At 32.9% G+C, this 22,724-nt stretch overlaps 4 protein-coding genes across 10 annotated transcripts; all 4 read left to right on the top strand.

The window, feature by feature from the left end:
- Window positions 1-815: 815 nt before the first annotated feature.
- Window positions 816-2,492, top strand: LOC655849 (mitochondrial carrier homolog 2). 3 transcript variants are annotated; one of them, XM_064356021.1, is made up of 5 exons: window positions 816-1,141; window positions 1,194-1,278; window positions 1,328-1,622; window positions 1,683-1,869; window positions 2,115-2,492. In XM_064356021.1, exons 1-5 carry the CDS (start codon window positions 1,037-1,039, stop codon window positions 2,379-2,381), a joined length of 939 nt encoding a protein of 312 aa, XP_064212091.1. In that variant the 5' UTR covers window positions 816-1,036; the 3' UTR covers window positions 2,382-2,492. The 3 variants fall into 3 exon arrangements, with proteins under 3 accessions (XP_064212091.1, XP_064212092.1, XP_967504.2); XM_064356022.1 differs by having other exon boundaries at window positions 817-1,141; window positions 2,130-2,492; XM_962411.5 differs by having other exon boundaries at window positions 825-1,141; window positions 2,145-2,492.
- Window positions 2,493-3,729: 1,237 nt separating this feature from the next.
- On the top strand, window positions 3,730-5,366 carry eIF3i (eukaryotic translation initiation factor 3 subunit i). Its single transcript, XM_962322.4, has 3 exons — window positions 3,730-3,857; window positions 3,974-4,167; window positions 4,546-5,366. The coding sequence occupies exons 1-3, from the start codon at window positions 3,855-3,857 to the stop codon at window positions 5,327-5,329; spliced, it is 981 nt and encodes a 326-aa protein (XP_967415.1). The 5' UTR covers window positions 3,730-3,854; the 3' UTR covers window positions 5,330-5,366.
- Window positions 5,367-6,694: 1,328 nt separating this feature from the next.
- On the top strand, window positions 6,695-15,794 carry fmt (fiery mountain). Of its 5 annotated transcripts, XM_008202161.3 has the most exons (17): window positions 6,696-6,860; window positions 6,910-6,946; window positions 6,993-7,060; window positions 7,109-7,188; window positions 8,723-8,996; window positions 10,018-10,188; window positions 10,249-10,427; window positions 10,479-10,592; window positions 10,933-11,086; window positions 11,141-11,419; window positions 11,472-11,536; window positions 11,584-11,773; window positions 11,827-11,898; window positions 12,074-12,174; window positions 12,222-12,469; window positions 13,320-13,710; window positions 14,580-15,794. In XM_008202161.3, exons 3-17 carry the CDS (start codon window positions 7,001-7,003, stop codon window positions 14,644-14,646), a joined length of 2,445 nt encoding a protein of 814 aa, XP_008200383.1. In that variant the 5' UTR covers window positions 6,696-6,860; window positions 6,910-6,946; window positions 6,993-7,000; the 3' UTR covers window positions 14,647-15,794. The 5 variants fall into 5 exon arrangements, with proteins under 5 accessions (XP_008200387.1, XP_008200383.1, XP_008200395.1 ...); XM_008202165.3 differs by having other exon boundaries at window positions 6,695-6,946; window positions 13,338-13,710; XM_008202173.3 differs by having other exon boundaries at window positions 6,696-6,946; window positions 10,051-10,188.
- A 966-nt stretch (window positions 15,795-16,760) lies between these two features.
- ssp6 (short spindle 6) lies at window positions 16,761-22,105 on the top strand. Its single transcript, XM_962157.4, has 4 exons — window positions 16,761-16,948; window positions 19,320-19,670; window positions 19,886-20,808; window positions 21,397-22,105. Exons 1-4 carry the CDS (start codon window positions 16,877-16,879, stop codon window positions 21,860-21,862), a joined length of 1,812 nt encoding a protein of 603 aa, XP_967250.1. The 5' UTR covers window positions 16,761-16,876; the 3' UTR covers window positions 21,863-22,105.
- The last annotated feature ends 619 nt before the right edge of the window (window positions 22,106-22,724 follow it).

Below are 22,724 nucleotides of genomic sequence, written 5' to 3'. Positions count from 1 at the left end.
AAGTTCAATAATGTAAAGTTGTATATTTTTAAATAGGAATCTTAGTTGGCTATGACATTTTCGAAAAGCTTTTTTTTTGAACTGAAAACAATATAAATACAGCTTGATATTTTTATATTGATAAAAAATATATTTAAAATATTTTAAAGTAGTTGGCCTCGGAAAAATTATTTAAGTGAAGTGAAGTGAAGCAAAAACTCCAAATAAAAAATACTCTTTCTACTTACAGTTATAAAAAATGTTCAGAAAGTCCATCTGCACTTCCGTAACACAGAATCATATCGGTCATTTCAGGATTTGTTTGATTTTTCATGATAATGATCCACTAACACACGAATCAAAGCCGAACTAACAACACACTAATCTGCACATAAGTACGGCGTACCGGCGATAACAGTTTTTGTGCCTTTTTTGCGTGGCGTACTCATCTTTAAATTAAAAAAAATAAAAAAATAAAAATAAGTGTTTTTTTAATATACTCGTACTGTATAACTTGGTCTTGAAATAAGTTATTAAATTAAAAAAAAAATCACATCTTAACCATACAGAATTGAGCTTCACCATCCCTTACACAAACAAGGTAAGAAGTGAATTTGTATTTAAATAAGACAAAAAAAACATTAAACAAATTTTAGGGTGTTAAATAAACAGCGGGAACATTCAAAGCCAAAAACAAATAAGGTAAGACGTTGTATTAAATAATCATTACATTCCAATCAAACATTGTATTTTTAACAGTCTTGTATAACTGGTTGCCTAACACGCACAAAAAATACAATTTTTAAATTTCCCTCGTATTATGTAAGACACCGGCCGGTATTATTTCAACCGTGAACATTTGCAATTACATTTATTTAAAAAAACACAAAAATAATCCTCCCAAAACCCGCCTTTTCTTCATTTTTTATCAGTTTATCACGCACAAAAAGATAAGCGATCCCAGTTGGCACAATTGACAGTTGTGCCCACTTTTGACAGAAATCAAATCGTGTCCAAGTCTCACCAATTTCCCAAAATTTCCAAAAACAAACCCACGATGAAAGTCGTCAAAGACAACGAAAACAAATGGTCAGGATACGGACTTCGCATTTTCCTCAACACCTTATCGCACCCATTCGAATACGCCAAAGTGCTCATACAGGTTAGGAAATTGTGGTGAAAATCGAGCGAAAATTCTGATTGTCTCATTGCAGATCGGATACGAACCCATACCGCCTCACTCGTCCAAAACCCTGCTCGGTAAACCAGCCCTCAAACTGCCAAACATCTTCCAATACGGTAAACCCCCCGAATTTTTAACCGAAAATAAACAGCCCCCTTATTACAGTCAAACACATCAAGTCGGTCGATGGTTTGTCGGGTTGTTATCGCGGCTTGGGCCCCAAAGTATGCGGCAGTTTGATAAATCTTGTCGCTACACAAAAAATGATGGAATATTTGGACTTGAACCAGCAGGACGAAGAAGAGGATACAGATGTTGAGGAAAATCGAAAACAGAAATTTTTGAAGTGTCTCAAGGGCGATATCATTACACATACAACAGCCATAATCATCAGTCAGCCGTTTCACGTCATCACTATACGAATTATGGCACAATTTGTTGGAAAAGAAGCCAAATATGTGTAAGTTTAGTTTACTGTATTCGATTTTAGGGGAGATTATTATTTTTGGGGGGTTTACAGGGGTGTGTTTGGTTCCATTGGTGAAATATACAGACAGAATGGAATTTTGGGTTTTTTCAGCGGACTCATACCCAGACTGATTGGGGATATTTTGTCCGTTTTGTTGGCAAGCAGTCTGACTTATGTTGTCAATAAGTATCTAATAGAAGAGAAGGAAATACAAAATTATACTTCAGCCGCTGTGTGTGTAAGTGAATTTAAAAAAAAACACAGTTGGTGAGCCCGACTGTCATTCAATGAAATATTGTCCCAGCGATTTGAAAAAGTCCTATATTATTGAAAAGTATTTTTTATAAAAGTAACTCATATCTGGAAAAAGTCTGTACACTTGAAAATAATTTCAAAGGTCAACAATGCACTTTTTCAAAACACAGAGATTATGGCCGCACTGTTGCCAATATTTTGACTAAAAAATAACTAAACCATTTATAGTATTTGTTGTTCAAGAATCACATTTCGCAGATGGTGTCCTCATCAATAATGTACCCCTTCCAAGTGGTGTCAAATTGCATGGCTGTCTCGAATTCGGGTTTGTTGGCTGGATCGCCCCCTTATATGTTGCACTACAACACTTGGATTGATTGTTGGAATGATTTGTCGAGTCGTAATCAATTGAAAAGAGGGTCTAGTCTTTTGGTTCGTTATTACAAGGGTCCTTCGTTGATAACAAGTAAAGGCAATCTACTCAAGGGCAACTAAATTTCATGTTATTCAGTAGTTGGATTTTTTTTCATTACAAATTGACGCAATTGTATGTAAATATTTAGAGTATTGTGTTATTTTACAATAAAATTCTTGTTCAGATTTTAATTGGAGTTTTTTTTATTAAGCAAGCAAAAACTTTGGCTTTAACTTTTAAAATGTGCGACTTGATATAAAGGTAAGTTAAAGTTGGATTAAATCTTTAGTTTCTTTGTTTTTTATTACACCCTGTACATATTTCGAAAAAAAGTGTTTATCCCCATTTTGTTTCTTTAGTTTACAGTTGCTGAAATCAGTAGGACGCGTTCTTGCAAAAATTAACAAAGTCGCTACACGGGTAGGAGATTGAAAAAATAAAGTTTGAAAAGTCAAGGAGTTTTCAAAAAAGAAAAAAAGAAAAAAAATTCAATAAGATTACAAGGAATATTTGTCCCCACTTCATTTTTTTACAAGCCAAGGCCCTACTGGAGCGCTTTATTACTAGCAAAAATATTTATTATTTACACGGTAAAAGCGTTGCGAAAATTAAGTTCTAAAATTCAAAATAATTTTGAAAATAAAAAGAAAAAATCTGTTAGGTTTTAAAGAGTGTTTACCTCCACTTGATTGTTTTACAGTCGAACACTATCCAAGAGCTTTATTTCCTGCAATAATAAACAAAATTGCAGTACGGAAAGCCGGTTGAAAAAAATGAAGTTTAAAAAGTAAAACATTTGCAAAAAAACAAAAGAAAAACATTCAGTAAGCAGAATGTTTGTCATCAATTAATTTTTTTACAGTCGAAAGTCTCATGGCTAGGCTATATATTCCTTGCAGAATTGAACAAAATCAATAAATGGGAAGGGGGTTAAAAAATAATGTTTGAAAAATTAAAATATTTTCCAAAAAAAAAAGAAAAAAAAATAGGTAAGGCCCCAGGGAATATTTATCCACACTTAATTTTTTTTACAATCAAATTCCCATCATCAGGCTTTGCTTCCTACAAAAATTAAAACACGAAAAGGGAGTTGAAAAAATAAAGTTTAAAAAGTTGAGATAAAAAAAAGATTGTAAGGTCCCAAGGTCTTAAATTAATGGCTCTACTTAATTTTTTTACTGCCAAAAGCCCTTTATTTCATACAAAAATAAACAAAATCGCTACAATGAAATATTATTTTAAAAGATTAAGTTTGTAAAGATAATAATTAAAAAAAAAAATCAGTAAAGGCCCAAAGAGTTTTTAATCAATAATCACAGTTAATTTTATTACATATTTTTCCCAACTGCTAAAAATTGCCAAAATGGCAATAACGCCATTTATCAGTTAATTTTGACAATACGGTTATTTCACCTGAGCCGGCACTGACTTAACCCCGCCACTGCACAACCCACCATGACAGTTAATTTTGACACCTCTTCTGTCAAACAACCGTCAAAAAAAGCGTGTTTAATCATTAAAATCCTTAAAAAAACGCCCAGTTTTTTAACAAAATGGTAAGTAACGACTCACAATCAATCGAAAAAAACGCCCCACAACCGTAAAACATTACATTACCCCACAATTTCACCCACATATTGTTCGCTTAAATTTAACCTCAAAACCCCCACAGAAACCCCTTCTACTCCACGGCCACGAACGTGCCATCACCCAAATCAAGTACAACCGTGAGGGCGACCTCCTCTTCTCCTCCTCAAAGGACAACAAACCCAACGTTTGGTACTCCCTTAATGGCGAGAGGTTGGGAACCTTCAACGGCCACCAGGGGGCTGTCTGGTGCATCGACGTCGACTGGACCACCACTAGGTTAATAATAATAATAAATTTATTGCTGCAATAAAGCAAATGGGTGCGCGATAAGGTTGCCTCAGTAGCGAATATACAGGGTGCCTCACCTAATACTTTTGAGCCTGATATCTCAGTTATTTGTCAACGTATTTTTATGAAAATTAAAATGCAGATATTTAGGAAAGTAAAGATTAAAATCCAATTAATGCAAAAACTGAAGTCTTAAAATCGTAATTTTAAAATTAAAATTAATAAAACAGATATTAATCTCGAAAGTTTTAGGTGAGACACCCTGTACAAGTTTTGATTAATTTGCTTTTACTGATTTAATCAAATACTACTTAGACCAGAAATATCACCTATTTTGCTACTTTTTAAACTATTTAAACTTTATAGGTTCCTGTCAGGTGCCGGTGACAACACCCTTAAAGTATGGGACTGTGAAACGGGCAAAGAAATCGGGAACATCTCAACCAATTCATCAGTCCGAACGTGTCTGTTTAGCTACTCGGGCAACATGGCAGTGTACACCACCGACAAAGCCCTCAAACACAACTGCGAGATCTTCATTATTGACGTCCGTAACGTGGACGAAAGCATCTCGCACGCCGACCCCATTTTACGCATCCCGATTAAAGGTTCCCGTGTTTCGTCAATCCTATGGGATAACCTGGACGAAACTATAATAACCGGGCACGAAAACGGGGATTTGATCAAGTGGGACTTGAAGTCAGGCAAAGAGATCAGTTCAACACGTGAACACGAACATTTAATCAACGATATGCAGTGGAATAAAGACGGGACAATGTTTGTGACAGCGTCCAAAGACCACACAGCTAAACTGTTCGACGCTGCTGATTTGATGTTACTGAAGACTTACAAGACAGAACGGCCGGTTAATTCAGCTGCCATTAGCCCCATTTTTGAGCATGTGGTTGTGGGCGGAGGGCAAGATGCCATGGATGTGACAACCACGTCGGCAAGGGTTGGGAAATTTGACTCGAGGTTTTTCCATATGGTGTTTGAAGAAGAGTTTGGGAGGGTTAAAGGGCATTTTGGGCCGATTAATAGTGTGGCGTTTCATCCAGATGGCAAGAGTTATAGTTCAGGAGGTGAAGATGGTTATGTGAGAGTGCATAATTTCGATTCGTCATATTTTGAGTATAATTTCGATTATTAAATGGATAGCTGGTATTAATAAATTTTTTAATAAAACAGTTTGGTTGTTTTTGTTCCTAGATTACGTCCAAGTCTAAGTTTTCGGAGCAATGATTTTAAATAATGATTATACAGGTGCTCCATAACTTTTTTTCTATGCAAGCTATCAAGTTGAATTTTTTTGAAACGCTAGGTTTACTATTGTAAGACTTATTAGGCACGTTCTAAAAATATTTTAATCTGTATACAGAGTATTCCAAAATAAAATACCTAACTATGTTCTGTTTTTTTTTAACAAAAACCCGGATTTTATGGATTTATCTGTCATAGCTTTTTGACTTTTTGACAGAAAATACACAAATAAAGCCCTTGTTAATGTGTTTTTCGTTCGTTTGAAACTGAAATTTAATTACGAAAATAATTTTGGTAAATTTTATTCCGGCGCTTCCAACTTGTGAAATGTAACTAAAACATTCGAAAAAGCAAAAATAATGAAATTTTCAGCTCCGTATTACTGCATTTAGTTACGTTTTGTGTTTTTTGAGACTGAAAAATTACTAACCTCAATTTTGTGGCTTCCAAAAAGTGGCGTCCAAAATGCGTTGGCTGTGACTTCTGTGATGTCACATTTTGAACAAAACGTTAATTTTAGTCATTTTGGCACTAAATACGCACAAAACACTGCTTTTTCAACACAAAAAACTAAAGGAAAAGACGCTTTGAAACAAATGATGTCAAGCCAACTCGATTTCATTGGGTGGTTTCAAGATGAGTGGTTTGTTGTTGTGCGGCAACTGTGAGACAGCGAAAGCGGGAAATTTAAAATTAGATTTTTTTGGCTCGTTTTATTTTATAACAAAAATTTCAATCAACCGTGCGATTAGTCGGTGAATTTAATTTAATTTAATTTAAAATGAGATTTAAGCTAGAATCTTATCAAAAAGCAGAGAAATAATGTGTTTTTCGTTTCTTTAAGCGAGAATTTGCAAAACAAGATAAACTTTTATTATACTTTAACGACGTGCCATAACAGTTAAAAAATGTAAAAATTGTTTTGTTTTTTCAATGCAATCTTTCGAAACAGAAAGTAATTTTGGATCTAATTACGTAATTTTTGACTCACTTTTATTACTATATGGCCAAAAAAAGAGTAGTTTTTAATTCTGAAACGTTCGAATCTGTCAATAATCTGTTCTTTGTTGGCAAAAAAATTAAACTATGTATTTCATAAACTGAGCAAAATCGACAAATAACAATTTCTTACAAAATGAAAAAGTGGATTTTTGGAAAAAAGAGTCCAAAACGCAATATTGTCCGATTTCAAATAATTCACGGAAGCCAGTTGAAAGTTTGAATTTGAATTTGGCGCCACGTTCTGTCATTTCCCCCTCGATCAACAAGTGCATTGTGGGATTAGATGGTGGTCATTTTTGTCATTTATATTATTGTCTAAAAGTGTTGCAACCAACCGAATAAATTGCGTGTTTTACCTGAAGCTCGTCTTAATTACTATGAAATTTGTGATATGCTGTTTATTATCGCTAGCCGTATCTGTGTAAAGTGTGCATTTAACCAAGCGTTTGATAACAAAGGTCATTTCAGATGAACCTAACCCAACGTCTCTAGAGTCACGAAAAAGGTAAAAAACTGTCACAAATCACGTCATTTTTGACATTGCGTTGCAGAAATTACCATGTTTTGGAAATACAACAACAATTCGTCGTCGGAGCTCGACGCCCTGCTCGCCAAACAGGTAAAACCCCCATGGAGTTGTGGAAACCCCCTGATTGCGGTTTTACAGGACGTCACGTTGTCGGAGGTGATGGACGCTGAAGACATCATCAACCAGTGCAAAGCGCAAAGCAAGGGCTTGATCGACTTGTAAGTCTACAGGCGGTTCCGTCTAAACCCCACTTGGTCATTTGAAAATTTCATTAAGGGGTGGTAGTACAGCTCAAAAGAAGTGAAAATAACTCAACTTGCGTGATCTGAATGTACTTATAGTCATCTTGAATTTTGTTTACTGTCTGAATTAGAGATTTTTTACTTTTTTTCTAAATGAGATTTGGTACGATTACAGAACTATTAGCTTCCAAAATTTCATTCAAAAATAATCCCATTAGTCATGTAAACTTTCGAAAAAAGTACTCAAAAGAGGTAAAACCTAGTTGATATTGCGTTATTTGTACGAATTTTTAGTCGCTAAAGTGCTATGTTTCAAAAGTTAGATAAAACAAGGTGGTTTATTTTGACTTTTTTTAACTCTTCTATCATAAAATATTATTTTGCACAACAATCAGTCAGTAATTCAATAATTTGTTCATTAATTAACACTTCTCTTGCTAATTTCTCATTATCATCCCCAACATATTCCCCAGAATTCGGTGAAAAGTTCGTTATAAATGGAAAATTATATCAAATTTTGAGTAAAATCTAGTTGGTTATAAATATTTTTTAAAATTTGGTAATATTATTTAGCTCATTTGAAAGAGGAAGTCTAGATCTTTCCTTTGGTGTTCTGAAATTTCTAAAAAAAAATAATAAAACCCAAATTTTTAAAGTTAAGTTTGCTGAACTTTAAGCACTCATAACTCAATTTTATCAAATGAAATGCCACAAGTTTTATTTCATTAAATCGTAAAGAATTTAATTCTGCATCGATCTGTATTAGCATTCCCTATACTTATGTTTAATAGTTTTCAAGTTACAATAACTTTTTGTAGGGATTGAGAAATTTCCATATAGGCTGCCATGGCAACGAGAGAAAAAATGTGAAAAATTAAAGTTTTTTTTTTATAAATTTATTTTGTTTTCACAGGACGGTGAACACAATTTTGTTGTTTGTTTAATCAGAAATGTTTTTATGGCAAACTATGCAAAAATAGCTGTGGTTAGTAAGAAATTTTTTACAATATCAAGAAAAACAACATAACTTGAAAATTATCACAGATAAATATGGGAAATGCTTATACAGATCGTTGCAGAAAAAATTCTACAATATCTAGTAAATAAAAATTGGGACATCCCATTTGAAAAAATTAAGTTATGGGTACTTGAAATTGTCCAAACTTAAACATAAAATTTTTGGGTTTGTTAACTTCTTTTCCAATTTTGAACACACTGGAGAACAGATAAACACCTTCTCTTTTAATTCTCTAAATATGATTTCCAAATCTCTAAAACTAAGAAAGTTACCGATTTTTTAAGCGACAGGTGCAAATCCAAAAATTTTCAAAAAATCTTAAATATTTCGAAAGCCGTTAGACTTGGGTATAAGGTAAGCTGATTAAAACGGCCTTAAAATAACTCAACTAAGTATTCAGCTAAGTATTTTTATTAATGTGGGGTTTAGACGGAACAACCTGTATAAATAAATCAAGCAGACTTAACAATATTTTAATCGAAAAATTGGCAGTCTTTTGAAGCCCGAAATGATGGAAGAGCTTGTAAGTCTTGTAACACGTGAGCCTTCCAACGAATTGGACGAAAGAGTTAGGTTCAAGTACCCAAACATTGCGTGTGAATTACTTACATCTGATGTTCCTTCAATTAACGAGAGGCTGGCTAGTGACGAAGTACTGCTTGATAAGCTGTACAGTTTTTTAGAGTGTGAGCCGCCCTTAAACCCACTCTTAGCTTCCTACTTTAGTAGAATTATGGGTGCACTTATTGCCAGAAAGACTGAGCAGGTAAGCAACACTAATTATTTAATTTATTTTTTTAATTAATTCATTCAGAATGATTCAATTTATTTGTCAAGGGCGGCTATGAATTCAGTGTTACCAACAATCATTCATTTAAATTAATTGTTTCTTATCAAAGGTGACTCATTCATGTATTTAAAATGAATTATTTGAAGGATTCGTACTTTTTTAACCGTTTCAAGTGTCACACTGTTGGACGATTAACGATTTTTTCACACGTTAACACTAATGTATTTGTTCAAATCACACTTAATTTTTTAATTAAAAAATAATAAAAATTAACATACATACTTTGGGTTTTTAGCAAGACATCTCATTTGATAATTTGTAACAAATTATAACTCTTATAATGTAATATAAATAAATACTATTTGTGCGTTTCCCTGGAACAAACCGTTTTTCTCTACGACTTTTTGTTTTTCAGTTATGATTTTTTTCCTCTAAAAATTTTAAGTGTGAAGATTACTTTAATTTCTTATTTGTTTAAATTACATAAAAATTTGTTTATAATTTTTTAGCGTTTTAACTCGTTTTCGAGTCAAAACTAAAGATATTATTATTATTATTTCTCACAAAATGCTTCAAGTATTTATCAAGAAAAAGGCGTTTTTTAACACGTTTTTATTATTTCTAAAAAAGAGACAGTTTTAGTGAAATTACTTATAATCACGTGATTACTGCTTCAACTGTTAGTAGGACTGTCTGATTTCAAGGTTGCCATAATTTGTTAGAAATAAATTACCTGAAGATACGAAAAATTGAATCATTCTGTGGAAATGTTTGAAGATGTGTGCAATTATTTGAAATTAAGTTGGCACCAATCATTGTTGCCATGAACTTAATTCCAGTCTCATGTAAGATGAAATAAGGAAAAATGAAATGTTAACAATCAATGTGTTGTTATATGTGCTAATGTTTGATTACTGTACGATATGTAACATATTTTTTTCTCCTTTTTTTTCCGCGCCTTTCCCATCACCACGTCTTCGCTCCTTCCGTCCACCAGAACTGGTTGTCCTATCAGTTCACTTGCTTACAGGTTCTAGATTTTTTAAAAACTAAGGACACCTTTATATCATTACTGCTCAAACATTTAGGCACTTCCGCTATCATGGATCTCATGCTCAAGCTTATGACACAGGTTGAAAGCCTCGAAATGAGACAAAATATTCTCAATGTGAGCATTAAAAAATTTTTTTTAATTATAATTTTGAGAATTGGTGTTTTTATTTTGTAGTGGCTTGATAGTCAGAGAATAATGCAGTCGTTGGTTTGTCTTTTAAATCCGAAAATTGACAAAGAAAGGCACTATAATGTTGCTCAATTATTGTGTGATTTTATCAAAGCAGCTCGTGATACTCAAAGAAATTCATCGGAAAGAGTTGATCCGGATCCACTACTTAATACACTAGAATCGTAAGAGTTGAAAAAAATTATTAGTTAAAAAATTTTTTGTTGGGTTTTTAGAGCTGAAACAGTATCATTATTGTTAGATAATATTTTTCAAGAGGAAAAGACCGAAAGTGCTATTGTTGGCGGCATTCAAGTACTTTTAGCACTTTTAGATATTTCCCAATTGAGGTAAGTCTCTCATTTTTCTATTATTCATAAAATAAAATTTTAATTTGAGCGCCAAGTTGAGTATGGAATTTTTTTCTATTTAGAGCAACTCAAAAAATGGAAAAAAAAATATTGTGAAAAAGTTAGCAAGCACTTAAAATAAGCTTAAAATGATTTTAGTAAAAAAAAACTTTGGCTTATTTGAAGAAAAAAGTAAATCTATACTTAGCGATTTTTTTAATGTTAAAAAGTTTGAAATAAGCGTTTCGATTTAATCTTCAGTGTTTTAGTTGAATAATTTTCGAAATATTTTCATACTCAACTGTTGAATGCGGAAAAAATTGCAAAAAAATCGTTTCAGCATTCCTAAAATAAACTCCCAAATTAGCTACAATTCCAACATAAACGACGAAGCAATTGACATAGAACACAAAGAGAAAGTCATTAAATCGACAACGGAGGCAATCCTTGGCCACATAAAAGACTTCCATGAATTACTAATAAACCCGCCCATTGTAAGTGTTTATTTCCCCATTTATTGTAAATTTTTTTCAATGTTTAATTTGAAGAAATCATCAATAAATACAAGCGTCGGTATTTTGGAAACACCTCTTGGCAATACACGTCTTCAAGTGACTAAATTATTTGCCGCAATAATAGCCTCAAATAACACACGTTTGGCGGAAGAAATCGTCTCAATGGACACATTTTCCATACTTTTAGACTTGTTTTTTAAATATCCCTGGAACAATTTCCTCCATACTCAAGTGGAAAATTGCCTTATATCCGCTTTGAAGACACACACCACGGATGAATCCAATGAAAATTCGAATGCCTTAAGTACACACGTAATACATACAATATTTTTTCTAGAAATTGGTGATTCATTGCTGGTTTTAGTTGTTAGTCAAATGTAATGTGATTGAGCGAATTTTGAAAGCCTGGAAAGACAACGACGAGCAACAGTGAGTGAAATTGCAGAAAAAACAATTTTTTTACAATTTTTTTAAAGGAAAGCGAACGGAGTACGACAGGGTTATATGGGCCATTTAATAAGCATAATTAACAAAGTAGTTGAATTGTGTTCAAATACTTCACTAGGGAAGTACCTAATCGATAATTTACCAGAAGTCGCCAAAAATTTAGACGAATTTAAGGAAACAACACTAAAGGAAACCAATTCCGTTCAAGACACTTTATTGGTAAGTGTTTAAAAAGTTACAAAATTATTGGAAATCATTTTATGAATATACAGGGTGGGGTATATCCGCACAGCACCCACGAGGATAGCAACGATTATCCTGGTGTAACGTATAATCAAAACGAGGTAAGTTTATTTTTTATATATTTTTTTTATTTAATTTTTTTTCCTACTGTAACGAGTCGCATATGCATTGTTGCCATGGAATTGTGTCCGTTACTATGATAATAAGGCAATGGCGGTTATAAAACTTCGAACCAGTGGCGTGCTTGCAAAAAAAAATTTTGTTTTTTTTTTTCAGATTTATTGCAGTTATCAGACCCATAATCTCACACCGCACTGCATCGATGGTTATAGCGGTTTCAACGATGATGAATTCAACGATGGTGACGATACTTTGCAGTAAGTAATGAAACCCTTTTGTTTCTCTATTCCTTGTTTCCCTTCAGGTCTATCGACCATCGAACCGATATGAATTTCAGCCTTACCGACGGTGATTTGGCCCAACAACGTGAACTATTCAAACAGATGTGTGCCCAAAATATTAATACACTTGATGATGCCGATGATCAAATTTTTGAAGATCGTGATCATACATTTCAAACGGTGATTGAAAAAGAGGATCAGAATGATACGGTCTATAGTAGTGATAGTGATGATGATAATGGACCGGCGGGGGTTCCCATGGATGTTGATCGTAAGTTTTTTTCACGTTTTTAAATACAGATGGCCAACTTCAAAAACACAAATGCAAGAAGACATTTCAAAAACTATCAAAATTATATTGGCAAGAGTGAGAGAGATAGTACATTCAAACTACTTCATTTTTTTAACATAGATGGCCAACAAAGACAGAACTATACCAGTACAAAGAACTACAGGGTGATTCTGTTGAAAGTATATTTTTACTATAGTATCACACAAAATTCAGCGTTTGTTAATACTTTATATCTTTTTTTGTACATATGTTTTTTGTCAGAATTTTTCTACAATTTCTTATAACTAATATTAAGTCACTACAAAAATTATGAGTTCTTATGTCAGAACAAGCGATGCTTAAATGTTATGTGCAAAATGTCACCCACTCCAAAAAAAATTAAGTAAAAATTACAGATTGAAATAAACGCAATTTTGTTGATATTAATATTTTTAAGCGTAAAAAAATTATAAAAAAATTACACGGTTAAAGAAAAAATAAAGTATTTAATATCAACGCTGTGTTTTGTGTGACTATTAGTTTTTGAGATTTAGAAAAAAAATTCCAGACACCCTGAGTATCAGATTAAAAAGTTATTTATTTTTATCACAGATGGCCAACATTTCTACAAAGAACTACAGGGTTATTCTGTTAAAAGTATATTTTTATTAACCGGTTATAATAGTATGAAAAATAGATGGCCAAGCTTATTTGTGACAAAGGTAGAACTATACCATTTTACAATAAGTAAGAATGAGAGAGAGAGATAGTACAGTCCAATTTCAAGTCGGCCGTCTGTATTTCCATTTTATGATTAAAATTGTTTCGTAATTTATTAATTGAAAAAAAGCTTGGCTTTCACCAAAAGGGGGCACAGGAGCCCCCTTGGAGGCGGCAGACCCCTGGGGCGGAGCCCCACAATCCACCACAACCACTACCACCACCACGACCAGTGATCAAATGGGTGATTGGGCCGATTTTAGTTCGGTTAATTTCGAGGCGAATTTTGAGGCCGTTTTTGAGAAAACTCCAACACGTAAAAGTGATGATGATGATTTAAAAGTGGAAAATATCGAAGAATTTGAAGCGAAAAAAACAGACGATGTCATCAGTATTGAAACAGTTGCTCAAACGGCGATTAAAGACGACCAAAATGTCGAGAAAAAAGAGGAGAAACAAGCGGGTGATTTATTATTAGGCGAAAGAAAAGACACGTCACAGTCGGTTATTGAACCGTCCAAGTAAGTATCGGTTCGGTTTAACCGATATTGTCATGGAAACGCGCAGTTGTTACGTTCGTTTCTATGGTAATAATCGGTTTAACCAATTATTTTTATGTATTTTGAGCGAATTGTTTGGATAAGGCTTAGCAATGGAAATCTGCGATTGTGTTAACAAGAAATCTAGTAATTTTTGACTTTGTAGTTTTTAGCTGGTGCTAAAATTATGAAAAATCACGTAACAGTTTTTTAACACTTTATAAATGGTTTAGTACAATTTTATAAAAAAATACCAAAAACAACATATTTTGGACATAATTTGATACTTTTTCGATCTCTTAGTAAAATCTTACAAAGAATGCTTTAATATTAAGTTCGAAAACATGCTTGAAACCTCTTTAGTGCGAAAAGTAACACAATTTTTAGCCAAATTTTGTGTTTCGACTTATTTTTGGTGACTTATTTTCGAAAAACCGTAAAATTAAATTTTTTATACGTTTTAGAAGAAATATTCTAGGATTCTTCTAAAACGCGTAAAAAAAGAAATGACGTTATTTTTGCATTTTTCAATATATCCTAAACATTTTTCCGTAATAAAAACTAACATTTTTGTTAACCCAGTCTAAAAAATCACCAGTTTAGTTGAAAAATTAGATGATCTCTACAATTTTTGAGTGAATAGAAAAATTACAAAATTTTCCAAAAATTGTTTTTTTAAGCAAAATTCCTCAAAACTTACTTATTTTGAAAAACCTATTGTTGTTTCACTTGCATAATTTCCTGCGCTTCGCTCACTCGTTTGGACAAACATTTTGCTCGTTAAAAAAAATCGCTCATTGATTATGCAAATAGCCAATTCTTGTTCAAAATCCATACTTTTCGGTTTTCAGTGCGTCAGTTCACGTTGAGGGAGTCAAGGAAGCTTTGCCTCCTGCTAGTGAAACAAAAGACGTGTGAATAACGCCCCCCTCCCCTACATATCAAACGGGAACTTAAACTGTTAGAATGAATGCCATAAAATGAGATAGTGTTTTGTAATCGACACATTTTAATCATTACAGTAAAACACAAAAAAACTATCTTTTCATAATTTTTTAACATGATTATTCATCTAGCAATATTTGTTGTAAAAAAATGGTTATTTAATTTATTATTGGTATTTTTTTACTTTTGATTTGATTTGGAGTAGAATCGTTGGCTTTGTGAAGAGATGCGTTTGTTGGGAAAAAGTTATTGATTCAGGGTTAAATAGTATTAAAGTGTGTTTGTATTTAAAATTGCTTATCGCTTAGTATTAATGTGATCGATCTCTTTGCAAAGCATACAATACAGGGTGTCTCAGCGAGTTGGTAAAGTCTATTATTCACCTTTAAATGTTACAGAAGTATTTTTTTCTAAGTCGTAATGTGGTGGAAGTCCTACTTTTGTAGAAGTCTTAAATTAAATAAAATAAAAGTATAAGTCAAAATTATTAATCTTAAAAGCTACTTCAAACAATGCAAAAAAAATATAAGTTTGTATTATAGCTCATTTCAGAAACAGCCTGTATATTTGAAAATATTTTTAGGTGAGGTATCTACGGCTTAGAAAAATAAAATTATTACATTTCCAATATTTAGAAGAGAGTAATGGGACACTCTGTATTACCGATATGGAAGATTGAGATAGATTTTGTGCATTTTTTCGGTTGATTTTAGCACAAAGTCTGTTCAGTATTGTGATATAAACCAATCCGATGCAACTTAGAATTGTAGTTACTTTATTGTGCCTGTTAATGCAATCAGAACTTAAACCAAAAAATGTAAAAGTGTATTCATCGAAACATATGTAAATATATTATTACTACATTTTCGTTTGGACAAAATGTACAAATACTAGTTTTCATAATATGATGTGACATCAACCAATGTTTTACGTTTTCATCTCCACTTCTGTGATTTTAAATCGTGGCTAAATTACTACATAGCACACTTGTACTATTTTTATTTAGCGGATTCGACCCTCATGAACAGTGCCTAGGCATATTGTATATTTTTTAACATCCTCGTACTGTTATTTTGTTTTCATTGTCCTATTGGTTCTAATAAAATTTATTGAATTTCAAACTGCGTTTTATTTATAATTTTTCACTGCTAACTTTTGTAGAGTTTTTTGGAGCACGAAAAAACTAAAAAAAAAGTTGGAGTACAGTCACGATCAAAAAGAATGACATCCCTACCAACCAGGCCGGGTTGACCGTGACTGTACGTAACTTTGACACAGACACATAATCTGATTCGTACGTTTTTTGTTTTAAATTATAGTGTTTCAATAAAACAAAAATTTAAAGCGAAGAAAAAAATTGTTTATAACTTTATTAATTAGTGTTTTCGTATAATTTAATTTTTAATATTAAATAAGTCATCTTTTTATTCTACGGCAACTATGCTTACAAAAGTGCGTAATTTATAATTACCTAACAACTACAAATTTTTGGTGAAATTCTAAGAAAATTACCATAATTCCTTATTTAAATTTAATGTCAATTTTAACTTAAAGCTTAATTTTAAAACTATAGTCCGTTTAAGCAAAATTTTGCAAAAAAAAGGTAAAAAATTTTAGTACCAAATAAATGGTCAGGCAACCATAATTACAAAAGCGCGTAATTATAGTTATCTAACACTGAACACTTAAAATGAAAAATACTCATTTCTATACACATTCTAAAGAAAATAACAAATTGAATGTCAACTTTAACTCAAAAACTCTGTTTTAAAAATTCACAAAAATGGAAAAACATTAATATCAAATTTTTTTGTGTTGTTTTATTGATTTTTTTCGCTTAAATTCGTCTTTGGCTGGAAAACGCACAAAAATTTGCCAAAAATTATGTATATTTTTTCAATTTAAAAATTTTAAGGCGCTAAGAAACGCCAAGAAATTGTCTTTGATTTAGAAAGTGGAAAATATTTTATTTAAAAAAATTACAGCGATATTTGAATAATGTAACAAACACCAGCTGTAATAACAATCCGATATCGCATTTTTCTCGGACTCTGATCGCAACAACAATTCCACTGTCTGTCCCCTCTTTTGATCAAGCGTGCGCAGACGGCGTCGCGACGCTTGGCGTCATGGTGGCCGTCGTTATCGAACAGCTGTTTCCAAAATGGTTTTAGTCGTGCGAGAATGAGTCGTGTGTGTGAAAATGAGGAGACAACAGCAAAGCCAATCGCAATTACAAATCGAACACAGCGATGATGACTGCACTTCATCGCAGGTATGTGACTCATTTGTTGGCTTTTTTCAAGGTTGCTTGTTTTTTTTTTCTTATGAATTTGGGGCAAGATAAGGCGAAAAATTATTAAAATTAGACTGTGACTAGTATGTCAATGTCAGTTTTAATTACTTGCTGTTTAATGTGTTGCACTTTTTTGCTTTGATAATAATAGAGCGATGTTTATATTTTGTAACAAACATTTGTTTATTTGGAAGTTGCTGGTTTATTTATTTGATTATTGAGTCAAACACCAAAGTTTCGTAATTAAGTTTAAGTGCTCCTAACTGTTAACACTTTGAATTAAGGGTCAAATGTCACCGAATGATCATGTTTTTTCGAAACGAAGCTTGTTTTCCACATTTTATTCTTGTTAAACATTTTGTATTTAATATCTAGAATCCGTATACAAGTATGTTACTACGGATTTATGTAGAGTTGTTAATCAATAAAACAACAAAAAGTCATTTTTCCATCATTTTAAACATAAAATGGTCCTTCGAGCCGGATATTTTTTTTTGTATTTTTTTTTTGTTTACAAAAAGTGAAAAAAAACTTTCCATGACTTACAATTCTTTAATTCTAACAGCGTTTTGTAAAATAAGAATTTTAGACTGAAAAATTCAAAGAAATTTGGCTCAAAAATAGTGAAAAAACTTCAAAATGTGTTATTTTGAAGAAAAATTAGCAATTTTTCAGTTTATTTTGACCAAAATTTTGTGAAATAGTTGCATTTCTAGCTTCAAAAAATTTCGTAAAACAGTTATCGAAGGCAAAAATTCTGCCATTTTAGCTAATTTAGCTTAATTAACATTTTTTACTGTTATATGTAACAACGAAATTGTGTATTTTTTTAAATATGCCAATTTTTTATCTAACTAATTTTTAGTAATATTCTTATTTTCGACATTGAATTTTTATCCCAAAAACGCTGAAAAGACATCATTTTGACAAAAATTACCAATTTTTCGTCTTATTTTCGAAAATATGACATGAAATATCTAAGTTTCCGACAGATATGATAAGAAACGTTTGCTAAAACTCTCCGAAACAGGAAAAATTTGACCAAAAAAAAACTAACTTTTAACTTAAAAATGTGTTTAAACGTAAATTTCGTGAAATAGCGTTTTTGACAAAAAATATTTATTATTTTGGACGCAATTGGTAGTTTTTCCTTGTAATAAAATCCGCTAAAAGATTGAGTTTTTAGCTCAAAAATGCTGGAAAAACTACATTTTAACCAAAAATAGTAATTTTTCGGCTTATTTTAGACAATATATCATGAAATATTTAAAATAATAAAATAATTAAATATTTAAGTTTCCGACTTAAAAGTTAAAAGCCCTTTTCGACTTTATTTAGTAAATTTTTGGCTCATTTTGAGAAATAATAGCGTTTTTGAGTGAAAAATGTGTTTAAATTTGAGTCAAAGACAAAGAAAAAAAAAGGTGAAAAAAGACTTTCCATGACCTACAAAGCCGAATAATATGGCACAAAAAATAAGTAATCAAAAACATGTCTTACACCGGAAACATTACCACCCATCAAATATGGAATAGAATTGCCGGATATTGGGCGCTTCTCTAAAACGTTTTACCATCAATGCAATGAATAAACAATAGCTTGACCAGTCATTTATGCAAACAATGTCATACTCATACTTGAAACGTAAACAGTAATGCAAATGTAATTACCAATCCATTATTAATACATAATTACAAGATTCTTTAAAACATGACAAGAAATTGAAACGTTTACGAATAAATTCTTATCTAAGAGGAAGATATAATCCAAGTTTCCTTATCATATAACAAGAGAAACGACCTTGAATGTCTTGGGCAAGGCTTGTCATCCGACTTGGAACTAATTAAAATTTCAATTTCCTTTAATTATTTAAAGAATTTTAATTTCTTTAAACCCATTTTCTACTTGGCAAAGTGAATTTGCATTGCTTCTACAAGATGTCCAATTAATAGCCTTTAAATAATTGGAAATTATGTATTTTTTATTGTATTTTAAGTTCAAGCTAAGGATATCTAAAGGTTAGGACATGAAAATGAAACGTTCCCGTCTTTTATAGTTCCGCTAATGTCCCTAGGGGGCGCTGGTCCATTTTCGTGTAAGTTTTCAGAGCAATAAATTTGAAAAAATTGTGGTATTTGTGTAGCGGTTAACACACAAACAAAAAAAGTACAGGCAGATAAACTATATTAAAAAAAAAACTTTAACCAATTTGCACTCTGCCGTACTATTTCTTTGGATGCGATTTTGTATCTCGTTTCGTCTCCTAACTTATAGTCCTCCGTAGTATTTGCAGCTTTTGGAAAAAAATCCAATAATTGTCACTTAATTTTTGTAATAATTGTCCTTGCAGTCTCAGATTTTGGAGCGCGTGCAATCGGATCGAGTGACTGTAACAAAACCGGAAGAAGATCGTCGAAGACGCACAATAATCGTTGAAAAAAAGAATGGTTCGTATGGTTTTACACTTCAAAGTTATGGAATCCACTACAAGAAAGAGCAAGAAATCGAAATGATTACGTATGTGGATTATGTGGATTATGATGGGCCCGCTTACAGGGCCGGAATGAGGGAAGGTGATGTCATTTTATCAATTAATGGCACAGATATGGAGAAAGCTGATCATAAAACTTTGGTGAATTTTATCAAAAATTGCGATACAAGGATGCGGATGGTTGTGCTGTTTGAAGACTGTGTCCGGAAGGTGAGTGAAAAATAATTTAAATTTATATTAATTTTTTTGGAATCTTAAGTTGGCAATTTAATTGATAAAATAGAAATTCAATACACAATGTTGCCAATTTAAAACGAAAGACTTGCTAGCTTATTCCCTATTTTAGAAAATTTAAGTTGGCAACATTAATTAAAACTGTTGTGTTAGTGTTTTAGGTTAAGTGTTGCCAACTGAATTTGTTTAAGGTGGAGTTGCACATGCGATACATTCAGCTCCAGCGAGTCCTCCAGAGTAAAATGACCGAATTGGAAAAATTATGCATACGTGAAAGACAGCTTTTGGAGGGCAAATGGAAGACTCATAGTTTGCCAGCTCGTAAAAAAGCCTCGCAAAGTAGCAACAACGGGGATCCCCCGACTCCAACCCAAGCCGCCTATTCCTACTGTCGACCAACTGTATCAACCGAAGACGTGGCAAAAGTCCAGCAAAAACAACAAAATCCCCCTTTAATATTCGCCTATCAATACTTAGACCCCCACTATCGCTACATGCTCCAGCCTTCGGCTTCCAGCAGCGGCGAATATCTGCTAACTCTGGAACCGTCGCGCTACCGAGGAGACCAACACCATTTCATCGTGAAAACACCATGTGATGCACCACAGAAGCAAAACCGCGGCAATCAAACCAACGGAACCGAAACCAAACCGAAAAAAGTCCAATCTGGCCACTTGTGCAACCCTTGCATGCAATCAGCAAATAACACAGATAACACCAGTTTGGAAGCGTACGATTTGGCGAGTCCGTGCTGTGATCCACACTGTGTGCCATCAAGTAGACGCAGGTCGCGCAAAGACCACCGAAAAAGAGATTCAAAGACTGAGGAAACACAAACTGACCCTCAACAACGATCTCGGCCACATTCCAACACACAACAGCAAACTTTCTCAGTCCCGAGGAGGTATTTCCACTTTGGGACCGGACTAGTGAGTCAATGTAGTCTCCATTCGTGCACTTCGAGCGAGTTGAGCGCTGTGGCACCCACCACTATGGGGGAGAGCTCCACCAGCTACACCACCTCCTTGAGCACCGATACGCTCTATTGGGATGAAATGAGTGCCTCGAGGCAGATGAGTCTCAAGTCGGCCTCCAAACACGACCACCAACAGAGGTACAAACACTTTTTACAATTCCAAAAATTAATAATCAAAAAATTCAGTTTATGTATAGGCAACCGAACATACACATGTGTGCAGTGGCGGTTGCCTAACAATAAAATTTTTTAATATCACCTCAGATTACCGACTTTTAACTAATTTTCCGAAATTTCTTTATGATATGGTGATAAAGTTTTAATTATGGTTGTTATTTATCATCAATTTTCTTGCCGAATGTCTTTATTAATAAAAAACGTGAAAAACCACAATATATGTGCGTTTTTCAAGTGCTAAAGCACGAAATCACTTTCTCCTTTTTCCTTCTCAAAATTTCTTGCGAAATTAGATTTAGAAGTTAATTGTGAAAGTCAAAAAAAAAGAAAAAAGTTAAAATCAACAAAATAACTAATTGTTCTAATTGTTTAAACAAATAATTATAATATAATTTTAAATCATTAGTATTAAAAGTTACGTCCAGAAATGCAATAAAATTTAAATTATTCCATAAAAAAAATACAAGTTTGGTTTATGCAACCACACATGCACGCCACCGTACCAGTGGTTGCCTGATTATGAATCCAAAATTTGGATTTTCTCCTCAGATACACCCAGACGCACTCCCATGACCCCGTCTACGTCCACTACACCACCGTCAAGCCGAAATCGTGGGACAACCTCACCACGAAAGCCTTCGGCGGCTACGGCTTCGGCTACGGCTACTTGGACACCAAGTGTCCCAAACAGCGCTCCCAAAAAACGCAATACGTCCGAGTGGACAAACACACCCAGCCCCAGTACACCCCACACACCCACCGACGCTACTTCCAGCCCACCAAGTCCACAGAGAGTCTCCTCTCAGTGCCAAAGTACTCCAATGAGGCTTTGTCCGATTCCAGCGAATGTCTGGAGGGCTCTTCACCAGCTCCGGACGCCTCCGAGGGCCGATTTTTCCAAAGTCCGAGACAGAGCATCAGTGTGAGCCCCACTGACCCCAACTTTGGCTACTACAGTGCCAGGAGGCCCTCCAAAAATGTAGTCTCGACCAGTTCGGAGGCTACTAGATTGTAATTGCTTCAATCAAAATGGGTTTTATTTATTTATTCTGCATTTTTATGTGATATTAGTTGTTTAATGTGTTTTTTGATATCAATGATTTTTTTTGTTTGTTGATGCACATGAACGAAGTTGACAATAAATTTTGTTGAATGTAGAGTGATTTTTTAAGCAACTTTTTTTCATATCATTTGACATCAAACAATTTTTTCGTCAGGATGATTGTCAATTTTATAATTAATAAACTGTTGTTTTATACGTTTTGAGTCATTTCTTTTTACCCAAATAATTATTATTTTATTATTTATATTGATCGTTTTTTTGACATGATTTCAAAGGAAATTTTTTTATCCTAAATTTAATCCATACTTAAAATTACGATTTTTTTGGTATCTTTAATATTTCATATTTTTTAATTTACTAAGTTGTTCCGATGTTTTGGGAATACGACAAGACATTTGTGAGAAAAACTACATTTCCTAGTTAACCCAAGTTAAGTTATTCGATAGAAAATGGTTTACAGAATCCACCAATATTTTTATTTTTGTTGTGGAACTTGAAGTTTCCGGGAAAAACTTAGTTAAAAAAGTAAGAACGTATAAAATTATTGTTTTTACTTTTTTCTTTAAATTTTGGATCAAAATAGTTTATTTAAAGGTAAAGATGCACAAACAATAATCTAAATTAAGTTAAAACGTTCTAAGACAAGTGGCATTCCAGTCTTTATTGGCCTTTTTTTAGAAGTAATTTTAAAGTGCATACTTTTTATATCACTATTATTTAAATGAAAATCACTGGTAAAATCCATCAACTTTTATAATTATTGTTTAACTTGAATTTAATATTTTTTGGTGCCACTCTGTTTTTTGTGGCAACT

Source organism: Tribolium castaneum, chromosome 1 (genome assembly GCF_031307605.1).
Source record: "Tribolium castaneum strain GA2 chromosome 1, icTriCast1.1, whole genome shotgun sequence".
NCBI classification, from domain to species: Eukaryota; Metazoa; Arthropoda; class Insecta; order Coleoptera; family Tenebrionidae; genus Tribolium; species Tribolium castaneum.
Note: the sequence above shows the minus strand (reverse complement) of the source record. Positions and strands in the feature narration are given on the sequence as shown.